General features: G+C 41.3%; 1 protein-coding gene across 13 annotated transcripts in view; it reads right to left on the bottom strand.

Annotated features, from left to right (window-relative positions):
* The window catches only part of DST (dystonin), a 295457-nt gene that overhangs the window by 257525 nt on the left and 11745 nt on the right, over window positions 1-26187 (bottom strand). For 8 of the 13 annotated variants that reach the window (XM_032183966.1, XM_032183952.1, XM_032183954.1 and 5 more), the window contains exons 3-4: window positions 22608-22796; window positions 5472-5679 (exon numbers count right to left, since the gene is read on the bottom strand). In XM_032183966.1, coding sequence (XP_032039857.1) covers window positions 5472-5679; window positions 22608-22796 — 397 coding nt within the window. Of the gene's footprint in view, window positions 1-4807; window positions 4937-5471; window positions 5680-5809; window positions 5897-22607; window positions 22797-26187 lie in introns of those variants that run through there. The other 5 variants (XM_032183960.1, XM_032183961.1, XM_032183964.1 and 2 more) reach the window with 3 other exon arrangements.

The following is a 26187-nucleotide window of genomic DNA, read 5'->3' as shown; positions in this document are numbered from 1 at the left end:
CCAGTATGAACCAAAACGTCAGTGAGAACTTGTTGCTTAAAGAAGGAATGTTGAAACGGAGGAAAAGTGCATTTGTACATTTTTTACAAGGAGCCCATTAATTTTGTCTGACTTCATCACACAAGTGCCATTACATTTCCACCTTTAACTGGACACACTCTCTGTTGGCTCACATTTGTTCTCAGGAGGCTGAACTGCTGTAGGACACATGCGAGGAGCAGGTGAAACTACGTCATCATGATGAAGACCTGGGTGGTGGCAAAGACAGGATTAGGTGATGTTCAGCCAGATAATCCACACGTACCCTGCACTGTGCAACAAAAGACCAATCCTATTTGTCCAAAGAAAGAGGGGATCGGTTCCAAGGCTAGAAGCTAGCAGCACCTGAAATGAGGTGTGACAAAACCACCAGAGATGGAAATTCCTCATAAACCCTACAAAACTAACACCTATATGCCACCAGTTTTTGTTAATGCCAAAGAAGAAAGAAAATAAATTAAAAGCATCGAGGCAATTATTCACTCGAGTATTTCTGAATTCAAAATCAGAAGCCCAGGAGCAGAAGGTTTGATTAGTTCAGAGCCTGGAGCACAGAGCAAGATTTCTGCTGGCTGTTGCTTAAGGCCCTTGAGTTCACAGTATAAATAAGGAGTCTCAGCAGTTCACAGATTTCAGAATCAGGACTAAATCTGATACTGAACACATTTAGGAGCCTCCAAATTCCAGAAACACTGCAGCTTTTTGTTTTCAGACATACCAAAACCTGTTCTGAGTAAATGGTCCCTTCCTGAATCCAGGTTTAATCCTGGTTAATTCAGGTTTTAATCCTAGTTCAGGGAGCTGGATGACAAGAACCCCATTTTCCATCTGAATTCAAAAACCATCCCCACACAACGTCAGAACAGCTTTTCTTGAAGCTACCCTCCATCGAGCACTACAAGAGGCAGATTGTGTTACCTCTGAACCCCTCACAGGCAACAAAGCACAGCAGATGACTTGCCAGCTCTTGCCCATCTCTGACTCGTTTCTCAGAGCACAGAAAACAGAGCCGCTTGCTATGCATCAGCTGAGCTCGTGGCATGACAGATTTCTTCAAACCAAGAGAAAAACACCAACACTGAAACAGAAAACAAATCTTAACCCAACCTGAGTTGTGCCCAGTCCCAGGCCTGCAGCAAGCACTCTAAGGAAGCAGCGGTCAGGCATCCAACCTAAGGAAAATATTTATGTGGTACCTTTCCTGTCATCAACAACTATTTAGGCCAGTCCAATGGAGCCAAAATTCACAGCTGTAATAGGTCTGCACGGACCAGAAAACCTTATATATTTTAAATTTCTATAGTTCATACAGTTGAAGAATAGCTGTGATTTCTTTAGTACTTATCACTATGAATTAGCTCTTTTTCAGAGACAGCAATCACAGGGTCATTATCAGATGTTCCTATTTCAACAATGATGTCAAAGGGAGGCAACTTGATTGCATGATTGTTCAAAATTTTGCAGAAAAAGAGGGCTGTTCCAACTATTTAAATATTTGATACCTGCACTGAAAAATACAGTTTTGGAGGGGTCATGATCAGATAAATCTTGATTCTTGGTGCATTACTTAAGATTTATGCCAGAGTAAATCTAATGAACGCAGTGTATTTAAAGACACTGATCTTTAAGCTAGTGATCTTCAAACCTTTAATGCTCAAATCATGTTGGAATGCAACAAGGCATACCTACCCCATCTGACTGAGATGGCATCTAGTATTTTTTAAATTAAATGTATACAAAATACTACTGGACATTTGCTTATTCAAAAGTCAAAGGGAGAAACAATTTTACCAGGAGCAGCTAACAATAATTTTATCAATTTTTGCTCCCAGGCAATGGTGATATGACGTACAAAGCACCAAGACTGATTTTTAAAGTTCATTACAACCTCCTGAGCAATAAAATGTAGTTTTTTGAGCCAAAGCTGACCTGTTAGTTATATTTGTATTGCTTCTCATCTTCCTATCACAAACAAGATGTGAAATGTGTCAAATATTTTGGATTAAATGTACCAGACATATTACTGCTCCTATTGCAATAGAAGCTTTGCCTCTCAATTTCTATAGAGGCTACTGACAAAGCAGTGATTTTTGCCCTAAATATGTAGCTTGATTCAACATGATTTCTGAATCATCTGAGATAACATGACTTCTTTTTTTTTTGCCTCTCCATCAAAACGCTTTGAAATACTGCCAGTGAGTTGCTGTGTGAATCACGAAGAAAAATATGATGGGCAGTGACTGAAGTGACCAGCAATCACACAACGTTTTCTCCCATAGCAAACAGCTCCTCTGCGCTATCGCAGCCCCAGCGAACAGTTGCCTGATTATTTACTGTCACAGCCAGGGACGTGGTCAGCAGCCAGAATTTGGAGCCATACAAATATCCTGGTTTTGACAGTTAAAGCAGCAACGTCCTTTGTTTTGCACAGCCTGCCTGACCTGCAGCCTACTTGGGCTGTAGAGAAAGATGAGGAGTGAAATCGGACTTCTCTACATTTGAACAGGGCTGTTATTTTTTTCCCTAAATCAAAAGGCCCGAATGTCTTAATGATGAGGCATCATATGATTCCAAGCCTGAGACAGGCGACGAATTTTGTACAGCTGACTCTGCTAGTTACAGTACTCAACAGCTGGGGCATAGATAATTTGGCACCCTGATAATGCCCCAGATGAATACAAGAGCATTCTGCAGACTGCGAAAAGGAAAAGGGAAAGAAAAAAAAAAAAAAAAAGAAACATTAGCATTAATATTATTCATCGAAGCTCACCTTAAAACCCTAAAATTGACACATTTTGCATTTGATTAAGAAAACAAATACAGGCAGTGTTTACAAAACTGGGAAATTCAGAGAAATGGCACTCCCTCTTCAAAGCATATATTGTAGCAATTCTTTTCTGATTAGATCAGCTCCCATAGCAGGTCGTCAGAACAACAATCACTGTAGTGAAGTCATACTACTGGGACTCGGATGGGAAATCATGAGCGGCTTGGAAACACATTGTGAAAAATAATGCATTTTCCAGGCTTCCAATATATCATAATTAAAACAAGTCCGAACCTTTACCTTTGCTCCCAATGGCTGAATAAAGCATACCTCAAACAGCAAAATAAAGCACACTGATGCACTCAATATGACACTAAAAATTAAGACAGCTGAAACTGGATCCTTCTGAACAATTTCAGGATTTAGCTGTCACCAAAACCAGCATGTTGACGGACCTGACGTGGCCCCCACAATATAAAAAAGTCAGGTATTTCCAGAATTTATTTCTAACAAAAACGTGAATTTGTTTTAGGAGTTTAATTTAACTAAAATCCATTTCTCCACTAAGACTTGAAAAACAAATGTTTCACTCTCTATACAGACAAAACTCCCACTGAAATTGGGAAAATTAGGCCTAATATCTTTCCCAGATTTTTAAGCAAGTCGACAAACTGGTATGAGACCAAACCTTATTAAACCTGAGTACAGCAGCAAATCAAAAGTAATCTAAAGCAGAACATCAGTGTTTTAAATTAGAACCAGGACAGAAAAACAAGTTTTTTTTCTCGGTGTTTTTTTTTTTTTTAATTTACAATGTGAAGTCTACTTGCTTTTTTTTTGGAAAAAAATATTTCAGCTACATATGAAGTAATTGATAAAAAATAGGGAGAGCATAGAATAAAGATGTCCTTTTGAAGACAATCTGTTCCAAACCATAATTATTCTTCATCTAAAATGCACTAATGCATTTCAGTACTGAAACAGTGCACATGCTCCAGAGCTGCATTGACACAATGGGCAACAGACACAAAGAAGTCATTAGTCAATACTGTTAATGACACGCGAGATTGCAAGTGGCACAGGTATAAAGTACTCTCAGAGCTGACAAGTTCCCATTTCATGACAACCATCTGTAGGTGGGTTTCGTTGGTTTTTTTTTTCCTCAAAATCTTACCAGTGACAACCAGGATTAAATAACATCCACTATCGATATCTTCGAATCAAGCTGTCTTAAGCTGTGCCACTCCCATTCCCATCAGTGGGAACCATTTAACTAAAACCTTCCGAACTGCCTGGAAGCACACAGCTGAAAACCCACGATCCTTCAAAATACATGCTTCAGATATAAAATCCGACCGATCTTTTCCCCAAATATCACAGAAGAACTCAGCACAGCAACCGTCAGCCCTGACATGCTGTGAAAACTATTTCTGGGACGCGGATCCAATCTGAACGGTAACCCCATACCTTTTCACTTTAATTAAAATCAGACCCGTAACACTTTTGAAAAAACGCTTTCAGATTCAGTGTTGGCGAACGTACTGCAAAACAGTCAGCCATCACGTCTCCTAAACCGCCTCCTCCATCCCAGTTAATTAAAAAAGCAATGCAATTTACATGTCTAATAGGATAGATTTAGTCGCACACATCGATGCTGTGACAAACGTTTCTATTTTCCCCGATTTTTTCCCCGCATTCAACGATAACAGAAACCACCTCAGGTGCCATATAAACCGAGATCCTCCTTCGCCCGGCTACCAACACAAGGTGAAAGATAAGCTCCACGGATAAATGGCCACGGAGACGTAAAACACCGTCCGCGTTTCACTCGGGGGAAAAACCATCATCATCATCATCACCATCGCTGCGTCTCGAGGTGAGGAGTCACACACGGGTCGCCCACCAGTCATGGTTTGCTGTGGGACCCGCAGGGCACCTGCCGGTGTCCGTGTGTCCGTGTCTGTGTCCGTGTCCCTGGGGGTGTCCGTGGGGCCGCCCTACCTTTGTATCTCTCCAAGACATCCTCGTAGGCTTGCAGGTACTCCTGCTCCTCGGCGTAGAAGTAGGCGCCGGGGGAGAGGTAGCCGGCCATGGCTGGGGGCTAGTGCGCACTGCCCGCTGCCCAGCTCGGCTCCAGACAGCGAGAAGGGAAAAAAAAAAAAAATAGGGAAAAAAAAAAAAAAAAGAAGAAGAAGAAGAAGGGTGGGGGGGGACCGCTAGCGGCAGGAGGAGGAGGAGGAGGAGGCCGAGGAAACGCCCATGCCCCCGCCCGGCCGCGGCGCTCGGGTTTCAGCAGGGGGCGGCCGGGCTGGGGCTGGGGCTGGGGCTGGGGCTGGGGCTGAGGCCGCCCCCTGCTGCTTCCCCCGGGGCCGCTCCTCGGTCCTGGCCCCGGCCCCTTCCCCTCTCGGCCCTCCCCGGCCCCCGAGTGCCCTCCCCGAGGCTCGGCGCCTCCTCCCCGCGGCCGCCGCCGCTCTCGCCATGCCCTGAGGGGGGACGCGCCCCGCCGCCAGGAAATGGCCGCCCCCGGGGCTGCCCGGGGGAGACGCGGAGAAGGGGGCTCGGGGCTCGCCCCACGCACCTGCGGGCAGCCTCCCCCGTCCCTAAAAGCCGGGTAAAGAGCTTCGTCACCCCGCCTGGCTCCCCCCCGAGCCCCGCCGCCCCTTACCGGCGATGCGCAGCACGGCTCTCTCGGCGGGGTCCAGCACGGAGCCGCCCTGGATCTTGCGCTTGGACCGCTCGTGTTTGGGCAGGTTCCAGGGCAGGGTGTCCCCCGGAGCCGGCGACACCGTGCCGGATTTGTGGCTCGAGTCCTCCTCGTCGGAGAAATCGGCGGACGACGACATGGAGCAGCGGTGGGACGCGGGGCCGGAGCTCTGCGCGGGGACAAGCACACACAGGGGGTGAGGGAACGCTGAGGGGCAGCCCCCATGGTCCCCCCATCGCCGGGGGGAAGGAGGCAAATGGCGATAATAATTACAACGAGGGCAGGGGACCGCCGCTCACCATGGCTGGGAAGGCGGTGGGGTGATGGAGGGGTGCGCGGGAGGGGTGCGCCCCCACCCCAAAAAAATAAAAGCAGCCTCTAGGGGAAGCGCACTGGGGAGGGGGGATGCGGGAGCATCGTGGCTGCCCGGCGGTCCTCCGGCTTCCCCCACAATGAAGCCAGCAGCGGCAGCGGCAGCAGCAGCAGCAGCAGAGACAACAACAACAACAAAAAACCCTCCCGGGCTGCCAATCGGCAGCGTCTGGCTCCCCCGGCAGGACGAGGCCGGGCTGCGCACCCCAGCAGCTCCGCGGGCCCTCAGCGCCCCCCGGGTGCTGCCCGCAGGGGCACACGCCTCAAAGCACTCGTTTATTTCCAGTTTTTACCCTCCTCCAACCCATCTAGGCTCCTTTTTCTTTTTTTTTTTTAGTACTAAAGGTGCTAGGATTTTAGGCTTCTCTTGTAGCGTAGCCCTCTTTTTGGGGGGCACCTTAAAATTACAGGGGAAATTGCGTTGTGACTAGGATCTGGTAAAATTTGCTGCTGCCGTCCAGACAGATCCACTGCTGCTTTTCATGGGATGGAGAAACAAACCTTTATACCTTTAAACCTACACTAGGGGTATTTCAGTCTTATAAAAGCAGAAAAATTGCATAAGCCAGAGTAGCACTGTGGTGCATGACATGCTGCGCAGAAAACCGCCCGTGATATACTGGCAAATAATCTGCTGAATAAGGGGGTCTCCCTTCTCACTGGGTGCTCCTCCCTACGTCACTCATCTCCACGTTAATCCCTTTTTCTCTTTTTACAGTGCTTGATGGTAAAGTTCAGAGGGGATGGAGAGAGGGAAGGGATGCATAAAGACAACAACTAAAATTCTCCTTCTGTATGGTGACAGAGGGAGAGCACCAGGTAGCACAGATAAACAGGAACACGAGATGTATGACCCCAGCCCCAACTATCTCTGCAATTAGTCGAATAGCCAGGAACATTCTGCTGCCAGTTTATCCAGGAAGGTAAAACTCTCCATCTAATCTCATAAACTGGGAGGGTCACAGGCCGGTGTCTTGCTGGCAGCCCGCTGCAGGGCAGGGAGGGCAGCTGGCTGTGCCGCTGGGGTAACGGGGCCTGCGATGTGCTTTGGCACAGATGAGGTTTCCTGGGGCCTGGCCGTAGCTCCAGATTTTGCAATGAAAGAGAAAGCGTTCCCTTTAATCCCAGCGCTGAGCATCCTTCTCTTGGCTGCTCGGTAATCCTCTGTATTTTTGGGTCACGCATGGAGATGGAGGCAGATTTTGCCCTGCAATGTCTTCACGTTCTGCATTTCTACCATTTAACATGACAACTTACAAAGAAACCAGACATGGTGTTGTGAGGGTGCTGCAGTGATACTTTGTTAGGATTTAGGTAGCAGCTGGACACATACAAGGACAAAGTAAAATAGCAATTGTTACTGAAGCTTCAGAGAAAGAAATCTCAACCCTATGTTTACCTTTAAAAGAACATGTTAATTTTTATCCAGCAAGTATCCCTTTTCTCAAAAGAGACCTTAATATCCATTCATACTTGTTCAAATAACCGATTTTAAAGCTCCTTCTACCCGTAGAAACCAAAAGCACTGTCAAGGGATGGTTCCATATGTACCACTGGACATGCCACACCCTATACTGAGAGGTCAATTTTAGGGAAAAGGAGACTGTTCTGGTCAGCTGTGCTGTGATACTGGGAGATGAGCTCTGTGACAAGACCCAGCTCCCACATTTTTGAGAAATTAAACTCAGCGGGCAAAGGTAGAACAGTCCTTGGCACCTTTGTGCATTCTAATTAGCTCTGCTCTTTTACGTTGTTCCTTGTCCTTACTTCATGCACGCTCTAACAAAACTAATGAACAAAACCCACTTTAGCTTACTAACTCTTCAGGAATCACGTTACCTCATTTTCTGAAAAAAGGTAGGATTCTTGGAAAGAAATTTTTCATAATAGGGAGATCTGGCAAACTCACATCTAAGAAGTCACAGTAATGCCAACTTTTAACTTAATTACAGTCTACATTTTTTACTCAGCATGGAGATACTTCTGAGTAATGCATACACAGAGCTATTGAACACCTGAGTATTTTTAAGAATTTGGACTTTGCTATTGCAAAGACGTTTATAATGAAGTTGAACAATTGCTTAGCTTTGCTTGGGTAAATTAATAGCTTTGATAAGAAGTCTGTAATTATTCTCTTTTGCACAGCCACTGTTCAAAACATGCTTAGCAGTCCTTCTGCTGGATTGTTTGTTTCTAGCAAACACATTTTCCATGCCATAGCAGTAAGACCCGAGTAACCATTCCATGATTACAGCAACATGTTCACCAATTTTAAAAAACAAAACCAGAAAATCTGTGATATCCTGAAAAGGGTTCCGGGCTGATTAGAATCGAACAAGAAAAAAAATGGTCATATTGTGTTAAAATCAAATTATGTAAGGCACTTCTGTTATTTTTCTTTAAAGCACATTGCTGTATGCAAGTGAAAAACAACTGTTAGTAATACACGACGCATTTTTTGGTCACGGGTGAAGTGTCTTTTATAACCGCTAAAATATTGATCAGGCACATCCTTACTTAGCCTACCCTGAGACTTAACAAGGGTCAGGGCTTGACCCTGCTTAGCTGGAAGGCCCGTAGGGTCACTCTCCAGCTGCTATAGCTGCTTATTCTATGCCTCCGATTATGCATTCCTTCTGCTCATTAGACTAAAGATTGATCTGTAGCCTCTGTTGTTGGTCAGGGGGAACCAGTGAATTTGCATAATATTCATGCATCTAACAGCTTGTGCATTGAAGCCTGTTGGTCATACATAAGCAAATCTAAGACGAGTTTTGTCTGCATTAGAAGTACAGGATTAAATTTAATGCATCGCCTCACCGTCAGGGCCACAGGGGGGTGCAAACTGCACGCAGAGTCCCTGCTGCTGTGTTTCAGGAGGCAGAGCGCCTGGGGCCAGCCGGCATTCAGGAGAGCAGCATTCGTTGCTGCCAGTATCTCGGTTTTTCTCTGAAATCAGGTGACTTGCAGCAGCTGAGAGTCAGGCCTGTTACTGTGCTATAAAAGCAAGGCAGTTTCCAGTAATGGGGATGACTCCAAAGAAGCGTTAGTGCGCTTCTTGTAAAAGGGAGTTGGCGAAGCATCAAGCCGTGATTTTCCTTTGAGGAGGGAAAGAAGGATCGTTCGTTGTAGGTAAGGCACTGCAGATGATCAAGTGGAAATCAGGTGGAAGATGGTGCAGCTGGGAAGCAGTGTACACTAACGCACAGCACCACGTACCCGAGGAGCCACACCTACAGGATCTGATACCCCCCGGAACGCCAGTGGGATTTGCACTGTCATTCCTCAAGGGGGAAACAGCAGCAGAGATTTACTGTAGCAGTTTTTGAATTCTGTCAAGCAATCGAGCTGGCAAAAGCAGCTAAGAGGCTGATACCGAATCGTATTGGAAATGTTCTCCATCTTTATGACGTTGGAGATTGCGCTGCCTGCTGAATTCTGATAAAGCAGTAGGAGTTATAGGTATGCTGTACTTTCCCATCTTATTTTTAAGAAGGATTTCCACTGCAGTGGGTCCTTTCACACTGTTTTTTTGGAAGCTGCTGGGAAGTATGGCTCAACATTGCCCTGTGCTTCTGACTGAGATTAAATTCTCAGTTCAGTTAAGAGTTATTTGTACATCACTCATACTGAACTATTCTCAGAATTCCAGGAATACATTCTCTTTTCCTTCATCATACTCATTGTGGACAATGAATAAACATGAACAGATATAAAGGAGCCTGGTTTTGCTGCGTGTGTTTCAACAAAATCCTTCCTAATTTAGAATAACTTAGATAACAGTTGAATATAACATGCTATTTTTGTCTTTTAACATCCCAGATTGAATGATATTAAAGTGGATCAACTTTTAAAGTGAAGTTACTTAGTAAATTTGAGACAAAATCTAGGGCAACTGCATGTTCCCATTAGTAAATCTTTACCAGTTTAACCTGATTAGATGATAATGCCATGCAGAATACAAAACATCCAATGTATGTAATCAGGCTACGCGAGCCCCTTGGGACTGCATGTTGTCAGAAATTACCAAAATTCAAAACAGACACAGAAATGAAAGTACAAACAAGGGCAATGTAAAAAGCAACTATGCTGACAGAGAAAGAAAGGAAGAGAGAAAGAAAAAGAAAATCCACCAGTGGGGACTCAGTTGTATTTAATAAGTATTTTCTCTCTGGTTCTGTGCCAGTCCTTTAAGAGGACATCCATGTTTGAAAGTGCCTACGCTACCGGGATATGCAAACATAACTAGTTTCTGGCTTTGTATATAAAGTTATAAAGCAGAAAACCGGAGGGCAAATACTCTAAATATCAACCTCCAAAGCATCAAAGGTCTGATTCTCTGTTAAACTACCTTAGTGAACAGTTAAGTTTTTCTTGAAGATAAATTATTGCTTTGTAGAGATAATTTACATTGTCTGTCTATCTTACAGGCAAGAGAAGACGGAAATAAGCATTTAGTGTTTATTCTATCACATGCAGAACATGTATTTTGAGCCTGTGATTGTATTTACAAAAGGAAATCCTGATAATTTCATAGGCTTTCAAAAGGAGATGGGTTCTTTTCAAGATGCTTGTAAGTCAATTCCTACCATTTCCCCACTTTGGAAAAAAAAAAACAAAAAAAAACAAAAAAAAACCTTAAAGAGGCAAGAAGACAAGAAACATGTTATTAAGGACATGAAATTCCACAGCACATAAAGGACTAGACCTACATATGTACTTGGCTATTGCAACCCATTTTTCTAACTTCAAGCTACGTTTATTGGATAACCACCTAAAACTCAAGTGATGGAAAACTGAGTTTTCTGGTCAGAACTAAGTAGTCAGAAAAATGTGGTCACCCGGGACAACACAGTCCCTCGTTCAAGAGTTCAAGACTTCTTGGCGCAGAAAGAGAAAGTGAAGAGTGCAGCGATCTGCATCAAAGCCATCAAGGCTCTCTGCGGAAAGAGGAAAGTGCTGGGTTATGATCCCTGCTCCCATGACTGCTTATGCAGTCTGCTATAAGTAATAATTGGATAAAATACTGCAGTAGTTGCTGGATGAGACATGTGCAGTGGAGGCAAAACAAACCACAATGCAGCTTGTGTACTGTTTCTCTCTACTGCAGGGATACAATAGATACCAAGTACTTACTGGTCTGAAGTGATACTGTCTTCTGTAACTTAACAAAATAACAATAAATCAGTGAATATTATGCCACAGAGAGCAGAGTTTCTGTTCCATTTACTTCAGGTATTGGTGATCTCCTTCAGGAGCAACAAGTTGAGAGATGCTCCACGTTTGCAATTCCCTGCTAACACTGCGATGAGCTGCCACAGTAATCTTCACAGGTCTCAATTTCTACCACTGACAATGGGCTAAGAGAAAAGTAAAGCAGAAACTTTTATCTGAGGAAACTTTCTGGAGTTTAAAGTATGTTGCTGTGCAGGGAAAAGCTGCTTGTTGTTTTTTTGTTTGCTTGTTTCTTTTCTTTTTCAAATTAATAAGATTGGAAAGCAAGGCATACTTCACTCTGTGTAAGTAAGAAGATCTGTACACAAGTGGAGCCAAATATGTTCAGCCGAAAGTGGCCACTTTGTGCCGAAGCCCAGTTCTTTTGAAGCACTGTTTAGTAAAACCGTGCTAATGAAAGTCTGGATTCATTCTGAATGTAGCTTGAAAATGAATAATATCATCAGCAAGACAGCCTTGATGTATTCCATATTTAATCCATTCCCCTATTTCTCATCCACTTCTCTATTCAGTTTTTCAATATGAATTGCAGGATTTAATCTCAAAATAGTGTATGTACATTATAGAATTAGACAGAAAGGTATTGAAAATTTTGCAGATGGGAAAGAAATATTTGGAGCTCTGAGCATCTGGGAAGCATGTGGAATAGGTATTCTAGTCAAGTTTTCTGCTAAAACCATCAGCAAGATAGAAGTGTTACTCCCATTAAAACTATCTTTTCAAAATCAATGCTTCCTAGATATTAATATGGGAAGTACCTACAATGTCGCAATTTCACAGCCTCGGAATCCACAGTCTCATGTGAATTATTTTGTGGAAGGAATGCATATACCTTAGATGACTGCTGTACATAGCTGTTGCAAAAAAAAATCTCATTTACTAAAAATAAACTTTGTATTAACTTTAAATTATATCTATCTTGCATTCACTCAGATCCTCCTAGTCTGCCAGGCACAGAAGAGAATAAAGTGACAGATAAGCTTATGGTCTGAGGAGGGCACGCGTAATTTTATCTGCTTACTAAGCCCACAAGACCGATCATGCAACAGACAAAGAGTCTGGAATAAGAAATCGCCTAGCCTCAAATGCTTTTCTCAGCCTCCTATACTTCTCACTGTAGATTACATATAATGTTTTAGTAAAAAAAAAAAAAAACAAATTACCCCAACTGTAAAAGGTAGATCAGAGTATGAAAGCACTATGGACAGAAAAAAAAAAAAAAAAAAAAAAAGGAAATTAAAGTTTTAAATTATTTTTTAATCTCTGATGGGCACAGGTTGTTTCAAGGAGAAAAAAAAAAGGAAGACAAGGAAGACTTAGAAAATATTTTTTTTTTAATGACATAATGGAAATCTAAAATATTAGTATTGATATTCTGCTTTGAGTCATGAATGTTAACATTCCTGACTGACAGGTTACCCTCCTTTTAGGCTTAAACATTCACTTGTTCTTTTTAAGCTGTTTTAAAAGTTGCATAACAGCATTCAATCAATATTTAACCATTTGAAAATGCAAGTTCTTGTATTACACAACAGCAGTAATACCATTAATAATTATCAAATTGTTTTCTCTTGTAAAATCAATTTCAGTTGCCTCATCTTATGTTTGGTTGAAAACATACCCTGCCCAAAGCTGGATTTTCCCCAAATTTTTCAAAGGCTGACTCAGAAGCCTGAGAGCAGGACTGATGAAAATATCCAGTAGGTTTTCTGAGGACTCTGGGCTTCAGAACAGATTTCAGTTCTCAATATTCTTCATGCTAGACACAGACCTTTTGTCCTCTTTCTTAAAGGCTTGTCTAAATTTGCCAGTGCTAAGTCTTTAAAATATAAATATCATCTGCTAGCCTTGGCATCAGGGAGTATAAAGTAAAGCTCTTGAAAGCTTGGGTTAGATCTCACTTCTCTGACTAGAAAGCTGCTCCAGAACTTACTGTTCTCTTGATTAGAAGTAATTTTCCTTTAGTTGCCACCTGAAATTCATACCTGCTCTTTAGTTTTTGTGACAACAACGTTCATTTCCTTAAATATGTTTTTTGCTTCACTGATGCGTTCATAGCCTGCACTGTACCTTGTCTCAGCGTTTTTTGTTTTGCTTAGCAAGCCAACTTCTTTTAATCTCTTATCTGCTTGTCCCTGTCATATCATGGACCTTCTCTGCAACCTTAAGTTTCACTGTTCCTAGGGCTCAGGTGACTACCAGTGTGATTTTACCAGAACTTCAAAAATAAAAAGAGAAAAAAAGAAAAGAAAAGCAAGGCCAAATGTAACATTTAAATTTATCTACATGTTTATAGCTAAGATCTCTTCAGGTTGGCACTCACTAAACAAAGCCTCTGAGGACTCCTACAGCTGCCAGGCCACCGTCACGGCCTGACCACCAAGCCAAATCTGCCCTCACAGCCCTTCCCTCCGATGTCAGGACACCTACCATCCTCGCTGAGGAGCCGAGCGGGATCCTTCCAGCCTGCAGATACGGAGGCAGCATTGATCTCTCCATCTAACAGCTGCCTGCTGAGGTTGCAGGCTGATGGCAGTGTGAGCAAGAAGCATGGAGAGCCAGGGTGGGCAGGCAGCAGACCTGCCAGGCTGTTTCTTTTATGCTCCTGGTGATTTGGCCGGCCGTGCTCAGCCAGCAAGAGGAAGAAGCCGTACGATCTGAGCACAGGGAGGACAAACACCGGAACCAGCACGCGGGAGGAAAGGGCTGGAGAAATACGCCAGGAGTGACAGGCTGAGGGACAAACACGGAGACTGGCTGACTCCAGAAATGAAGTCTGGGAGCTGGAGCTGAGGAGAAAACGTGTTCAAGGGCAAACAGGCTGGATAAAGACTAGAGGAGAAATGGAGACGCGAGGCAACAGCTGGGACCAGTAACCAACAGTGCTGGAGAGAGGGGACCAGGGAGAGCCAAGGATCTGATGTGCTGGCGTGAAGCTGGTATTGCCTCAGCAAAAGGCTCTGAACGAGGTTCTCTGAGGAATGAGGAAGGTAGGAACTGAGGAGAGGCCAACAAGAGCCAAGGAAGCTAACGAGGAGCACGCAGCCAGAGGCCACAGGGAGAGACAGAAATCAAAGAGCTGGCTGAACAAGTGCCTCTGAGCATCACGCTGACTGAGCAGGTGAGCCTGGGGATGTCACACGCAGAGGGTGTGACACAGAGGAGCGATTTGAGGGCTGACAAGGCGAGAGACAAGGGCTGAGGTCGGCAGAGGAGTAAGGACGAAGGAGCAAGACTGAGCAGGTGGGAGAAAGGAGCCAGTGGTGGGACAGAGGCAGGTCAGGAGCAGGCTGGAGGGGACAGGGCAGAAAAATGGAAGCTTGGGAAGGATGAGCAGAAAAAAAGCACGTTCCCCTAAGGGGCCTGTAGGAAAACTGAGATTTCACCTAACTCAGAGCTCCTCTAGGAATATTACCTCCATCCGTTTTGTACGGATTCACAAGGAGGAATACAAACATTGTCAGACTCTGCCTGAGCTCCAACAGCAGAAATTTCTGTGGTGTGGTTCAAATGTCAAAACCTGCTGATGAGCCACACAACAGAGCCTTCTTTTTAAGTTTACTTTTTTTTTTTTTCTTCAACAGTAAGGAATTAGACACAAAGTTTATGTTAAAGTACTGTTTTTAAGGTCAAGCACTAAAATGTTACCACATTCCAGACCCAAGGTTCACCACACAAGCTTCATTCAGCCTTTTTTTTTTCCTATCATGGCACAGTTGTAATGATGTGGTCATATGCTATTGTGTCCACAGTCTTTTGATCCTATTTAGTACAAACAATGAGTAATATTCACTCCATAAACAGGTGTTCAATATTTTATCATCCTGATTTCCAAGGGCAGCCCCTAAACTTATTTCATACTATTCAAATAATATGAAAAAAAATATTTCTGTTTAAACCATTTTGTTGTGCTCATTACTGCAGTAGTATCTCACTGCTCTGTAAGTATGAATGATCTTCCGCATCACACAGGGCATTAAAAATGAAAGGAAGAAGACGGTTTTGATACCTAGGTCAAAATGAGATACCAGGGGCCTCATTTTTAGGAGTTATTACAATTATGTATCAGCAACACGCAGACCACGGCACACGGGGAGTTCAGTGGTGAATGGCAGTTCGAGAAGTTTAGAAAACCCAACTACATGCTTTAAATCATGCCCTTAGAAAATGGAGGATAAAAAAAATGTTTTAAGCCAGTTGTTTGGCAAGTTCACAGTGACCTTGCGCCCATCCTTCACTCTTCAAGGCAGCACTCGCTGCTTTTTATAGAAATAAAAGATCCTTTCTCTTCTCGCAATCTCCTGTTTTATTCATTTACACACTCTACAACTTCTGCAGTAGAACTCCTACACATAAGAGTCATCCTAAGAGCACTTCCATCCTGCAATGGATACAGAGTACATCCTATGAGAAAACAGTATGCCATCATACATTTAAAGTCTGTATGACAATGCAGATGCACAGTCGACCGAAGTGAAGCTGCACGGGTAGCCTTAATTCCAGCATTTCCTAACGTTTGAATACTTGCCTTTGCCAAACTATTCTTTCAGCATAATACCCATGTGCAACGTTATATATAAATACTAATGGAAAAGGGAGTCCCTTGCTATATAAAGATGCAGTGTTTATGTGCCACAGTAGGATGTTATACAATAGAACTCTGAAGACTGGCTCCTGAGGCAGCGAAGGAAGAGGAAACATCTGCATTTAGCCTTCATAATTACTAGGCATCTGAGAGACAATTACTGGTCATTTTTAGTTGTGCAAACAACACCATCATAACAAAATCATAGCTGATTAATGATTTTTTTTTTTTTAACCTGCCTCCTGCTACCGTACAGAATTTAGTATTTGTGATCATTTACATAAAACTCATTTTGGTACCACTAAGACCACTAGCATAGTTTAGCAGCTTGGGTTTACATTACCATCTTGCAAGGAAAGACATCGGTATTTTAAAAAAAATCTGACCAGTTAAAAATTTAATTTCTCAGTGAGGCTACGCTGCATACACATAGTGTAATCTCACCATTGAACACAAAGTCCCAGTTGCTATAAATCATGGCCAAAAAAAAGTATTAGATGTTTTTCAAGCAAAAAATTTTCAGCTCTATTTCTTTGATACAACAGTTGAAGAATATTTTATCTCATTCACTTCTAATTTAGTAGAAAGTTAACTTCAGCTCCAAGGACCAATTCTGAAAGCAATATAGTGCAAAGCCAGGTTTATCATGAAGCTATTGCAATTTCAACAAAAATATAATCTGCATTATAGAAAGGGCAAACCACCATACTGGTGAGTGATGTCTGATAGGTGTTAATCTGACTGTAAGCACTATATTCTATTTTTACATCAAAAGAACATAATTGGCTATGCTGCTTTTTTCTTTTTTCCCCATCTCCTCCAAGACTGGCTATGCTGCTTTCATTTTAATACAATTGTAAAAAGGAGAACAGAACACAAAGTCACGTCCTACAACAAAGATTGCTTCATGTTGATGGTGCACTTTGACCCCCTTTCAACACCTCAGATCAAGCAGAGACTTGGTTTAAATTCTCATTCCATTTTCACTAAGTAAGAATTTGCCTTGGAAATGAAAATTGATACAGACGAAATGAAAATTGTATGGAACCAATTCAGCTATCAAGAAAAAAAAACTGTCATAATACAGGACTTTGCCCACTAATGCAGGATGATTTGAAGCTGTGTGTAGAAAATTAATATAGATTTGATGCTATTTTCAACTGCAGAAGAATAAATTCAAGTAAATGTACTCCAGACAAGCATGATCATGCCACCATAGTGAACAATTAATTCAAATGACCTTAACTTTCTGGGTAAGAGCTAGCACTAGAGAGTCAATTCAGGTACTCTAAATGTGGAACTGCACAGTTACTGCTACCACTGCACTTATTTCCACGCATTTTTACATACATGTATCATCAACAATTATTGCACTACTGCAGGTAAATACTGCTTTTGCACTATGTTTAATAGATGTAGTAACTCATGCGTTGAAGAAAATCACTAGAAAAGGAATAATCATTTCAAAACTCACGTCTAATTCTTAACACTTTACCATTGTGTTTTAACAAAAAATATTTTTCAATTTGTTAAGACAAAACCTTCCTGGCACACAGAAATCCATGGTAACATGCCTTTAAGAAATCCCTTCAAAACCCTAAAGTACCTAGGAACTGGGCAAAAGGAATGGAAGAAACAGGCAATTGCTATCATGCAACAGATGAGCTGCAGGGTGGAGATGGAAAAGCAGCCAAGAGGAAATCAGGAGCAAGCAACAAGAGAGGAGATCACAGAAACTAGCAGAACAGTGGGGAAATAAAGGCTTTGCACAGAAGTGTTTTGAGAGAAGAATTTATCAGTGTGGATATTTATTTGCTGTAAGAAAAGCAATAAAACGCAACAGTCCAAGAAACAGATGCGAACACTCTCTTGGTAGGCATGTATATGTTTGGAACAAGGAGAGGGACCTTTAAAGTCAACCTAATGCCCACTGAAGGCTTTTGATTGATTTCAGAGATGACTGGACTTAACATTTACAGTCATATGTGCAAAGATCCTATGCACTTAAAACAGGGGCCCAGAGGTATGTTTAAAGATGCTTAAGACGACCAGATGCTTAAGTCTCGTCAAAATCTTTCCCAATGAATCTCCCAATAAACCCTCTCAGGTGCTTCTCAAAATTAACATCAGTGTTCTTTAGGTCAATACCTAAAAGCAAAAAATAAATTTAAAAAAAAGCAAAAAATAGTCATGGCTTCATCTTCACACATTCCGTGCATTTCTTCATTGTGGCTCAATTTGTCACTCAAATTATCCTGAGAGAGGACATGTGTGTGTGCACAGATTTGTCATACGTTCTGAGAACATTAATATAATGTTAATACAAATGCCGAAGGTGAAAGATGATATGATTATGCTCTGCCATATTTGCTTCTAAATGTGATTCACAAGAGACACAATCCAACACAAGCAGATGTCTGCAAAAGAAAGCCATGAATGTAATCTACAGATTAAATAGCTAATACTTGGAATTAGCAAATCTTGTGCAGGGTAATGAGTAATTTTTGTTTGATGTCTGTGTTAGGTCATTCAAAATAACAAGTGAAGTACATCGTGATATTGGAAAAACAGTAAATAACATCAGATTAAGAACAAGTGGAAACTAGCAAAGTCAGATGGAAATTATTCCATGATACTTAAAAAAAAACACCATGTGAAAAGCCCTTCAGAACAATTTTACCCACATGAAACATTTCATCTCAAGTAACCCAAGTGTCAACTAATATCGAGACTTCTATGAATGATTTTGTATCAGACGTTTAAAAAAAAAAATGTTTTTCTTAGAAGATTTTAAAACCGTTTTTTTTTTCTCCTCATAAATTTGAAGGCTTAAACACATAAAAGCAAAGACCAGGATGGCTGAATAAGACTGGATACGACAGCTCACAGTTTCAGATACATTCTAAACTGATTAACTTTGCTTTCAAGTTTGTATAGTCAGACTTTTTACAGTGTAAGCTTCACTTCAGTCACGGGAGTCTCAGTGGAGCCACATGAGGCTGCTTACATCAGTAGACTTTTTATATGTACATCTGAAAGTGGAGGCACCGGCTTATTTATGCCCCAGGCTCCATAGTCTCGTCTGCCACTTGTAGCAATACTGTTATGACATATGCAAGTGCAAATTTTGGTACTACATCTCATCATCTTAAATAATCTGGGTGGCTGCATGAGTCAGGCAATTTAGAAGCCCTTCAAACTGTTTAACAATGAAGATGTCAAAAGACACTGCTTTGACAGCATCTCATTTCAGCTATGTGCTTAGAAACACAGGTGAGATTAGAACTGGCAGAAGTGTATGTCTGACTGACCCCACAGCACAGAAGCCAGATATCTTTACACAAACTCAGGGTCATCTTTTGGTTCCAGGCCATCACAGGCAAAAAAAAAAAAAATATATATTAACAATTTATAGAGTTTTACACTCTTGCTTCAGATTGGGCCACTATGTAAAATACAGATAATATTTGCAAAACATAATAAAACCTCACAATTTTAACAGTTTAAAATTTGCCCTGGAGAAGTATTGCTACACAGCAGTGAACTCATAACAGGATCTTTCTTGCACATCCTTCTGCACCTTCAGAAAATTTAGCTGCCATACAGAATCAGCTACCTGTACGTATGGCTCCTTTGACTTTCCTGAAGTCACGCTAATTTAAAGATCACAGTCCTGCTTCTCGAGAGTCCTCTACTGTGTTCAAAAATTCAAAGCACACATCAGTAATAGATATCTGTACTCTTCTTGGTGTGAAGTTGACAAAAAAGTGTCACCTATACAGATTGTCAGCACGAAAAACACAGGTACCAATGAGAAGACCTACAGGGCATGAAATTTAACACCATGTCATAAAAGAGGTAAGCTACACAACATTATGCTGATGTTGCACTGCAGTAAGATGAATGAAATGAACTTGAAAGGGCATGAACTCTGTCTTGTAAGGATCACTTTCAGGCCAAAATGTATTTAACAGCTTCATTAATGACCTGGAAAGTACAAAAAAATAATACAAATTTCCGAAAAAACTGATGTTCTCTTTCTGCAAGCATCCGCTCATGGAGATTTTCAAAGAGAAAATTGTATTCAGTGGGGATTACTCCCATACACAATTACACCTAGTTTAGTTCTGACACAATACTGGAAAGATCTCAGATTACTATGGAGGAAGTGAGAAAAAATCCAGGCAAATTGAGATAATTATAGTCCTGGCTAGGAAACTGCAAAAACACGATTTAGATACAATAATATCAAGTAAATACAAAACAGTCTGAAATAGCAGGAATACCTAGAATCTAAATATCCAACAAAAATTTTAAAGAAATATCTGAAAAATGTTTAAGTCTGTATTTTAAAACAGCAGCAAAACAGGCTAACATACTTTAAGGCTGATTAAGCAAAAATTTCCTGGACTAAAGAAACATCTTCCCATAAGGCTGTTTCATAATTGCTTTGGAAATACCCTTCTCTCTCTGCAAAATGTAGGGATGAAAAAGCAGAATTAGACAAAAAGCAATACACATAATCAGAAAGATAAATACTTTTCTGAGGAGAAATTATATCTTCTGATTAGCAGACATCATACATCATTTTTTCAAGCAATGACTAAGCAGGATATAGCCCTATCTGCCTACAAATAGTTCCATAGTGTAAACATCAAGGCAACAGATGATTTATTTAAAGTGGCTCAAGTGGGTAGAGCTAGGAATAACAGGAAAAAATAATGGGGAAAAAATATGCAGACTAACAAGAGCATTTCTGGCATTGAGTCACGTAAAATTGTGCAAAGGCAAGGGCCAAAAGTCTCATATTCGAGACGTCAAGACAAAGCTGAACGAAGCCGTGCAGAACTGAGGGATGGGTGACACTGTGATTCTGAGAAACTTTGCAACGCTGCAGTGATTTGTCATGGCATGAACCTCACTCACACTATCACCATGACGTTAATAATACATTGAGAATAACTTAAAACGTCCATAAGGAATGAAATCGGTAACTTTTGTTTTCTGAATCATAATCTAATAAAGGTAATGATACATTCTTTTTAGTATGATGTCCGTTCATCAAGGCTTTAGAATGAAAGGCTATCAGAAGAACTGCATAACACTGCGTAAGAGATGTACTGCAAAAGCAATTTCAAGATAGTGACATAACGCTGACAGCTCTGAAAGAAGTTTTCTCTAAACCTAGGATTTATTATTGTTTCAGTGCTAGATCTTGTCAAACACAGCACAGACCCATGAATCAATATGAAAATGAAGTTACACAGTAACTTTGCAGGCTTTCTGTTCTTTATCTTTGCTGGTCCTGAAATCTCTGATGTGTTTCTGATTTAGGGGAAAAGCAGGGCTTTGTTAGCCTCACTAAGCCACTCTTCAGAGCCTGTTCTGAAGCCTAAACAATTTCCACAGTTTTAGCTCTTTAATTCAGCACCACTTGTTGCTCTTTTTCCCCATGCTGGTAGTCAGCAGCAGTTGGAAATAACCTCAGCAGGTACAGGTGAGCCTACCTTCAACACAAGCCTACCATGGAAGAAAATTAAGAACAATCACACAAAAAAGGGAATGCAAAAAAACAGGGGTGGAGTGGAAAATAGTAGAGGAGACGGAAGAGAGGAAAGAAGAACAACAAAGAAAAGGATGATAAGCAAGTAATGAACAGACAAGAGCATGGCTAGAGGCTGGAGACCTAACAAGAACAACGGAGTCAGACAAAGCAGTCTGGAGAGCAAGGTCGGATGGGAGTGCAAGAACACAATAGAGAGGCAAAGAAAAATGTTTTAAGAAGAGAAGACAAATCAGGCAGATCAAATTGCACAACAGGAACGGCAGCAGAATAAAACAAGTAACGGAGAAGCAGAAGCATGAGAGAACAGAGGAAACTGGGGAGCAGCGAAATGAAAGCAGAGAAACTGAGTGCATTGGCCAATGGGTAACAATTCTGGCTGATGTCTGCAGTTCTGGCTTTCTTTTCTATGCAGAAGTTTCTTGCTCTCGCAGACAACATACTTACACCAGGGAATGCTCTTTTTCAAATCAACTTCAGATCTTACTGATAACTCCTGGTGCTGAGTTAACAGAAATCCAGGAAGGTTCAGTTAGGCTGGCACAACCTTGAGACAATCTTTATTATGGTACGCTCAATGGTTACCTTTTTAATAATACTGGCTTAATGTAGTAGTAGTAGTTCTTGAAGCAGTACTTGAAGTAGTTCAAGCCCCTTAACTTTGGTACAGATAGGTTAGTCAGCAAATGCATCAAAGCAGTGAACTCTCATTAAAAAGAGAAATGCATTAGGTCTGCAGGAAGTAACTCTACGTGCGTTCACATTAGGAACTGTACAAGTGTTTCAATGAATAGTCATGTTTCGTCACCAAAAGTAGGACGTCAATATTAAAAGAACTGTGTATATATAGATCTAGCTGAAGAGCAAAGAGCAATTATGATTCAATTCATTTTTTGTTGAGTAGAAAGATTGTAAAGACTGTATAAAGCAGAAGAGACCTCAAGAATTGTACGCAGCAGTGAGATTTAATATAAATTGGGTTCAGTACATAGAATCTCTGATAAATCTGGGTGAGGAATTTCAATAACGTGTGCTATAAAAATCTGTTAAATAGTATCAGTGTAAAACTATCAAATGAAATATATGAATATTGACTATTGACTGAACATTAAATCAAAATCAAAGTTTAAAAAAAAAAACTCTTCAAAATTGGATTTTTTAGAGTTATAAATCAATGTTAAATATAGCCTAACCCACTTACATCTAGATTCACTGAATATGAGAACTGAAAAGCTTTTTAAAACTGAGGAACAGCATATGGATGGCCCAAAAATCAGAATTATATTACATGCCCCTATAATATACATTCAGTGCTATTTATCCCTAAAGGTAGAATACTTACAGGTTTCCGAGTTGGGGTAACTTGAACAGAATGATAGAATTCCGGTTGTACTCGGCTGCTTTTCTTGATTTTCCTTTTTCTCACAGAGGTTTCCTGCTCGCTTAGGTGGTGAGCTTCCACTAGAGGTTGTGTTTCCTCAAGGCGAGGTGCTACGCGCCTTCTGGCATGACGAGGACTTGATCTAAAGCCCTGTAACCAAAAAATCAATCATCATGTTTGACATGGCCCAGAATGGAGCAGTATAACAACAGAGAAATCACACAGGATCTTAACGATTACAAGAACTTGAGGAACAAGCATGCTCATCTTCAATTAGTATAATGCCCATATATACTGCATGTAACAATAAAGAGATGGTGTCAAGTGCTGCAAATGACACAAATTTTTTTAGATTTCTCAGTTATGTATATTATTGACACAGCTAGTAGCAGTAACTCCTGTGGCTTTTCTTTATAAGCCCACACTTTTAGTTAGTTGTAACTGAATAGTTATAATCTAAAATTTATAATTAAAAATTTCCAGGTTCATTCATTGCCTCAGGAAAAATTGTTTTACGGAGTGTGAACAGAAAATACCCATTTTCTTTTCTGAGAATTAAAGTGAAGAAAAATTGGTAGCTAGCAACACAACAATGACTAACTGTTCCTGTTAAGAGTCCTGATGCTGCTAGATCTGGGGGGAGACCTTGCCATTTGGAATAAAATAATTAAGAGAGATATCTGTCTTTTGCTATTGTCTGGGAAATGCATGCATAGTTGGCCAAAATAACAATCTCAGGAAAAGCTGCCCTTCACAAATGCTTTATAGAGGCTGTGAAAACCTCTGAACATCATCCAGAACCTCTCAGAGAATTTCATTTACTTAATGGCAACAAGTACAATGCACACCCTGTATTGCTACCTGCAGAGCATTTACACAGAGCATTTTCACATTTCATTAGGTTCCCTCGGCCCCAGTCACCATGAGCAGGCAGGAGCCTGCCGTGCGTCATCTGTACTGAACGCAATGTTGGTTGATATTAAATCTGACCAGGTTGTAAATAAGATTTTTGTTGTCTTGGTCCTATCAGCTTTCAAAATAAATGGGCCAAATCTATGTCCTTGCTGACAGTCTGCAGTTCAAGGGCTCCATTCACTTTCAAAATCAGGAATAGATGCAACAGTTCCTATTTTTCTACTTTCTTTTTCCTTCCACTAAAATATTTCCACCGAAGTCAACTTCTACAAATAGAGATTTTAGCTAAAACCGAAGCCATCTGTGCTCTGAACCTCAATGTCCTGAGCTCCAGCCAGTTGAAAACCAGGGGAAGCAACACATTTCCTTGTAAACCTGATGTTCTTTTTTTTCTCCTTCCTTTTTTATTTTTTAATTAGGAAATCGGCATAGGAAAACTATGCTCAAATGTTGCTATGGTCATAGATTGAAATAATCAGAAGTCAGCTGGGTAGCTCCCCGTGCAAATTGGATTTATTCATCCAGTGTTCATGCCACTGCAAGGGGAGAGAGATGCAGTCTATGCTGGGCACTACAAGAGACGGGCAGCTTTAGTTCATTAAAGGTATGCTCCACGAAGTAACAGCCAAAACACAAACACATTTCACATTTACACACACATGCCAGTAGCTACTACAGACATATATAGCATGCAACACGATGTGAAAAGGCTGAAGTGCCAAGACGAAGCATCGGAGCTTGGATGCTGATCTAACTTCTTGTAGCAACCTGCTGTTCCTGGACAGGAATCGAGGCCAGCTCTACTTAGTCCATGCAGGTTAGGTTCATACGTGTGCCAAATCAAGGCTATCAAACACACATGATGAAAAGACAACCAAAATTGAATCCTGATATACAACCCCTCCTGACTTTGATTCCCAGTATCCTTAATGGAAGCAGGACCCTGCCCATATCAACCAAGATAAGCTGCAGGGAAGCTCCTGCAGCCAACAGACCTAAGCAAGATCTCTAAACACTCAAAGATGTAAACCTGTGAGATGCTCCATCATACTATTGCAATGGGAAAAGCTTTTGCACCTTGTTTTTTTCTGCACACTGGGAACAGCTACTCACAGTGCATCATCTGTATGATGCATGAAGGCATTCAGGATAACAAGGAAAAACACAACTACTCTTACAGAGCTCACGTGTTGCAAAAAAAAAAAAAAAAATCTGAAAAAATGTTAGCATGCATCAGGGATTATTCCATAGTAAAAGAAAATCCTCTTTAAGGGACCAAAATACCCAGCAAATCTATTTTGATTTTCTAAATGTTAAACAGATTGTGATTCATTCACAGATGATGGCTACTGGGTGAAGCCTGGTTACGTACCCGGCACTTCAGACATTCCCCTACCACACTCCCATCCCCATTAGCTAGATAAAACTCTTTGGGAAAGTACGTTTACGTAACAGAAGAATTTGGTAGGAGCTAAGCAGCTCTAAAAGTGCTTAGAGACACATGCCAAATAGGGATTTAAGTATGTGGGTCTCTCACTGAATGACTTCACTTCAAAATACTGGGGGGTTACTAACTGAGGCTTGTGCTTCGGTTCTAAAAAGTCACTTGTGACTTCCAGAGAAGTCTGTTTACGGTCAGCACTCCTCCGTTGTATTTTCCATGGTTTTTTTCTGTTTTGCTGTTTATTACTAGCAATAAAATGGGATCTTTATCTCTTTAAGAGCTCATCTGCTTCTACTGCTGCAGCTTACTCTTTACTTGAAGTCATAATCTGTCTGCAGTATCGCAAATGGTCGCTCTGGAGAGGATTATAATGTGATAAAGGCCAAGGATCATGATTTCAGGTGGAAAATTAATTCCTTATCAACAAAGATAATGTTACGAGGGCAGAGCCCTTAGGCCAAAACCTGAAATGCTTACTCATTTCTGCAACGAGACTTTGCCAGAGCAAAAACCCAAATCCTGAAGATTTCAAAATCTGGCAATCAAAAATGCAGAAATGACTCAGAAGTGATGCAATGCATGGGAGCCGCTGCTCCCAGGCTCGGTGCAAAACCAGAGCAGCAAGTGATGCCTTCAACAGCTAAATGAACAGATGCTCAGTGTGTCACCTGCGTTTCTTACCCTTTAGTTGAACCCGAAGTCGAAAAAAGTTGAAAACTTGTCATAATAACAGAGCAATCAAATTTAAAAAAATAAAGTGAAAATAACAAAAGTGTCTGTGCAGTGAGACAGAGCTCCCACAGGAAAACAGAAAAGCCATACAAAATAGTCAGGGGGGCACACAGTACACCATCTGACACCAAATCACCGAGGAAATGCTGGAGATCTTAAGATCAACCAGACAATCCGAGGCTGCTGTAACACCGATAAGCAACTGGTAGCTTCTGGTGTCGTGTGAATGCTGTGTCACTGGACAGTGCCAGAATCTCCTCTTGTTCTTTGCGTTGAGAGTGAGCTGTTCCTAGACCCTGCTGCCTGCCTCATTTTTTATCCCTATAAAATTACACCATGACAAACCAAACAAGTATGACTTCAAATACATATTTTTTTAAAAACTCTCTTTTCTTCTAAATACTAAAATAACCACACAAAGGGCATGGATTTACACCACAGGATATTCTT

Source organism: Aythya fuligula, chromosome 3, assembly GCF_009819795.1.
Source record: "Aythya fuligula isolate bAytFul2 chromosome 3, bAytFul2.pri, whole genome shotgun sequence".
NCBI lineage: Eukaryota > Metazoa > Chordata > Aves > Anseriformes > Anatidae > Aythya > Aythya fuligula.
This window is presented reverse-complemented; position numbering and strand designations above follow the sequence as displayed.